Source organism: Cryptomeria japonica, chromosome 2, assembly GCF_030272615.1.
Source record: "Cryptomeria japonica chromosome 2, Sugi_1.0, whole genome shotgun sequence".
NCBI lineage: Eukaryota > Viridiplantae > Streptophyta > Pinopsida > Cupressales > Cupressaceae > Cryptomeria > Cryptomeria japonica.
This window is the reverse complement of record NC_081406.1, coordinates 660,823,363-660,827,588: the sequence shown is the minus strand read 5'-3', so window position 1 is coordinate 660,827,588 and position 4,226 is coordinate 660,823,363. Positions and strand designations below refer to the sequence as shown.

Below are 4,226 nucleotides of genomic sequence, written 5' to 3'. Positions count from 1 at the left end.
TAAATATCAATATAGAAATAATTTTTTTTTTTTTAATAGGCAAGATTTTTGAGTGTGAATTTAGAAACTTACAAGTAAATTTAAGATTTTTTAGTACATTACTAATTTATCATTTAACTTTTTATATTTTTTATGCATGAAATTATTTCTTATTTTATAACAAATGACCAAAGTTTTAATCAACCCTTACTATTTTTCTCTTAGCCTTTACAGGTCATCAAAGGCTTACTAGATTATTTGAAAAATCATTACTACTATTAATAATTATGAAGCTCTTTTAGTCAAAATTACTAATTTATATTCAAAATTGAATTAAATGCTTCAAAAGACTTTTAAATATTTGTCATTCTTAATTTATGTTCAATAATTAACACTATTTTTATTCATAAGTATATTATAAATATATTTATCATACACAATAATAAAAATTTAAAAATCAAAATAATATTTTATATTCACAAAATATAGTTGAATTTTTCTTTTAATCAAATTTTTTATAAATATAATGTATTTTTTTTATGAACATGAACATCAGTTTATATTAATTTAAAATAATATACACATAACTAATGAAACAATATAGAAGAACACAAGGTCACTCCTCATAATCACACAAACATAACCAGAAAGCCAAAACATAGTCACATGCACTAGATCAGAAAGGAGAATAACAAATACACAAAATAACTTTTATATGAATAGAGCACATATAACAGATAAATAAAAAACAAGTCACTTAAGAGGCAACAACAACAGCAATCCCCCAAGATAGTGGAAAGGAATCCAGATCATTGTTTACCCCATACATCAGCAGAATCCAAAATGATGTCAACAAAATACCACCATCATCAGCAGCTTCTTCTCCTCCATATCTTTATTTTTATCATCACAACAGACATAGCCAACCTAAGAAATCCCTTAAAAAGCATATATATTTTTCACAAATTGTCACAATTATTATATTTCCAAGTGACCCCAACCAAAACCAAATTTACTTATATATTAGTAGAGACCCCAATCATGGTTTACTACTCTGAAACCTTCCATCTACCACAAGATTATGGCCGCTTACAAACTTAGCTTCCTCGCTGGCCAGATACAAAGCAGCCTCTGCAATATCACGTGCCTTAAGAGTATGATTCTTCAATTTGTATATCTTGTTACAAAATGCCTCACACTCGACCTTCTTCTCTTCTACATTCTTGGTATTAATTCCGAAGTATTGGAATGCAAGAACAGTGGCTAAACCAGATGGAGAAACACAATTCACTCTGATACCATACTTTCCCATCTCGGCCGCACCTTGTTTGGTGAGGCCTATGACTGCATGCTTAGAAGCTGTGTATGAGTATGAAGCCGTTCCACCAAATATCCTTGCAATGCTCGATGTAGAAATTATGCATCCCTTTTGGTTTGGGATCATAACGCGGCCTGCATGCTTAATTCCGTGCATTACTCGTCCTAGATTACATTCATCGCACGCTGAAACTCCTCCATGTCACACTCTATGGCCTTATTAGTTTTCTTGTCAATGATTCCTGCATTATTAAACATAATGTCCAGTTTCCCATGTTTCTCCATGGCCAAATCCACCGCTGCACTTACATCTTCTTCTTTTCTCACATCACAATGGATGTATGTGACCTCTGGAGAAACTGAAAGGGACTGAACAAGGTTTTTACCGAGTTGGTCTGCAATGTCAGCAATGATTACTTTGGCTCCATGTTTTTGAAAGAGCCCAACTGTGGCTTCTCCGATTCCTGATGCCCCACCTGGTGATTACTGCAACCTTTCCTTCTAATCTGCATACAATCAATTACCATCAGCTTTGGAAAATATAGCCTAATACTGTTCTATATCTAGCTCTAGCCTGCCTGTGTGTACAGTATCAACTATCAAGTAGTGTAAATTGTAAACAGCCAACCAATCTACTGGTAAGAGTGAGGTTCTAGACTGTTGTTTGTGTGTAGAATAGCAAGTAATTTAGACAATGAGCCATTCCACTGGTACGAGTTGGGTTCTAGTCTGTCCTGCGTGTAGAGCAGCAAGTAATTTAGACAGTTTGCCAAGTTACTGATAAGACTGATGCTCTACTCTCTACTCTGTTATGTGTGTGTAAACTGTAAAGTAGCATGTAACTTAGACAGTCAGTTGATCCACTGGCAAGAGTAAGGTCTTGGCCTGCAAGAGAGATACCTTTCTATTTGAGAAACATATGTGTGTGAGAAAGAAGAGGACTGTACTCGTAAGAGTGAGGCTCTAGCCAGCAGGATACATGCCTTTTACCTGTAAAACAGGTTTCCCAAACAATCGTTACCATGTAACTAGACTTGAATATTAACTCAAGAATAATGATTAATATACATGAAAAGATGTAAATTTGTTTGAAATTCTGCAATGATAATAAAGTGTATCATATAAAACCTCTTACCAGAGAGAGATTCACAGGTTCATATCAACAGTAAATCTATGTTTCACGGTGTTTTAGGGACGGAGAAGGCAGTCCGAGGGCCTTTTTTGGGGACGAGAATGGCAGTTGTAAGGTCTTTTTTTGGGAATGGCAGTTGGAAGGCTTTTTTGGGGGGACATGATGGGGACTGCGATGTATATATATAAAACAGAGATATGTTAATAACTGATAACAGTAATATTAACATATTAATAAATTATGATATCAGTAGTATAATAGTAGCATAAATTATAAAGTATAAAGTAATAATAAAATTAATCAAGAGATCTATAACAGAGGTTTGGGAGTGGAAATTCTAATGGATTTGAGGGGCAGCAATGATAAGTTGTATAAAGTAAAAAATTAAACCACAGAAGATGTTAGATGTTTTAAAAACTCAACTATAGAAGGGGTGATTGCAAAGATGAAACAGAATGAAAAATATACATTTATAGACAAAATTTTGTTATTGCACTACTGTCCCTGTGTAAGCTTGCAGTAAATTAATCAGTTAAATTATTGATAGCTAAGCTTTATGGAAGAAACCAGCTGCTACATACAGTAGTTCATGGTGTAACAGCTAAATCATATATATATATATGGATAGCCATAAACGATATGAAACATAGAATTTAAGATAACATGACAATTACCATCCGAGATAACATTGTTGAGAAGAAAAGACAACAGTGAAGAAATTACCTTCTGCTTAGATTTGCTGCTAACGCCGCCATAGACGATCTTGTGGAAGCTCTAAATTTGTATGACTTGCAAAACAGCTTAGATTAAAATATTTATAGTTTGCAAGTGATACACAATAGAGAAACTTTTATCTTATTAAACAATTTAAAAGGGCCACACTTTAAATGTTCTCACTATGTTTATCTTTCTAGATATGCTTAACTTTACCCTGTTGACACGGAGAGATTCCAAATTCATATGAAGGCAAGTACATGCACTAACGATGCTCAGCTATTTAGGCAACACGTATAAGACAAGATCCTAATTGTGGATCCCAAAAGATACAAATTTGAAAGGAGGTAAAGTCGACGGAAAAAAATATACACCAATGGAACCATTAGCTCAAATCACATTTTACATATGTAGTGTCTTATAGTGGAGATATTATTATTATATTGAAGTGTATTAACAATAATTGACACAAACCAGACAAACCACCTCCCACTGGCGCTCCCTCTCGGCACCTAGACAAACCACCTCGTCGAGGCAAATGCCACTTACATTGGATTACACATGGTAATCAGGGAAGGGCTCGGGAAAGTCTAGCTGGAAAGTGACTACATGAATATCATTAAATGCATTACTAAGCAATTTGAACCTAGCTACACGATCAAACACTTAATTGAGGAGTGCCACATCATGATTGATAAGCTGAATGATTTCAAGGTCTCCCATGTGTATAGGGAAGGCAATATGCCGGCGAACCACATGGCAAATATTGGTGTGGATTGCATGGAGGTATGATGGTGGACAGAAAGGGGAACTTTCCTGAAGCATTTGTGTGATCTGACGAGAAAAGACGCTGCTTGTATCGTCTATTCATTACTCATTAATGAAGACAAGTAGTCTTTTGAATGGTGATTTTGAGACCCTTCCTTAGTGCTTGGTTTTGCATTTTGTTGGTCTAGTTTGCTATGTATACCTGGAATTGCAGAGGCGGAGAATGTATGGGTGGTGACACAAACATAATGGAGCCCGCATCTTATGAAAAATGGAAGAAGAATATGAACCTCTGGAATGAAATCTCTGATAGGGA

The 4,226-nt window shown here is 34.8% G+C and overlaps 1 protein-coding gene across 1 annotated transcript; it reads right to left on the bottom strand.

Annotated features, from left to right (window-relative positions):
- Positions 1-783: 783 nt before the first annotated feature.
- Positions 784-1,953, bottom strand: LOC131061587 (short-chain dehydrogenase reductase 2a-like). Its single transcript, XM_057995353.2, has one exon. The coding sequence runs from the start codon at positions 1,451-1,453 to the stop codon at positions 1,019-1,021; it is 435 nt and encodes a 144-aa protein (XP_057851336.1). The 5' UTR covers positions 1,454-1,953; the 3' UTR covers positions 784-1,018.
- Positions 1,954-4,226: the final 2,273 nt, after the last annotated feature.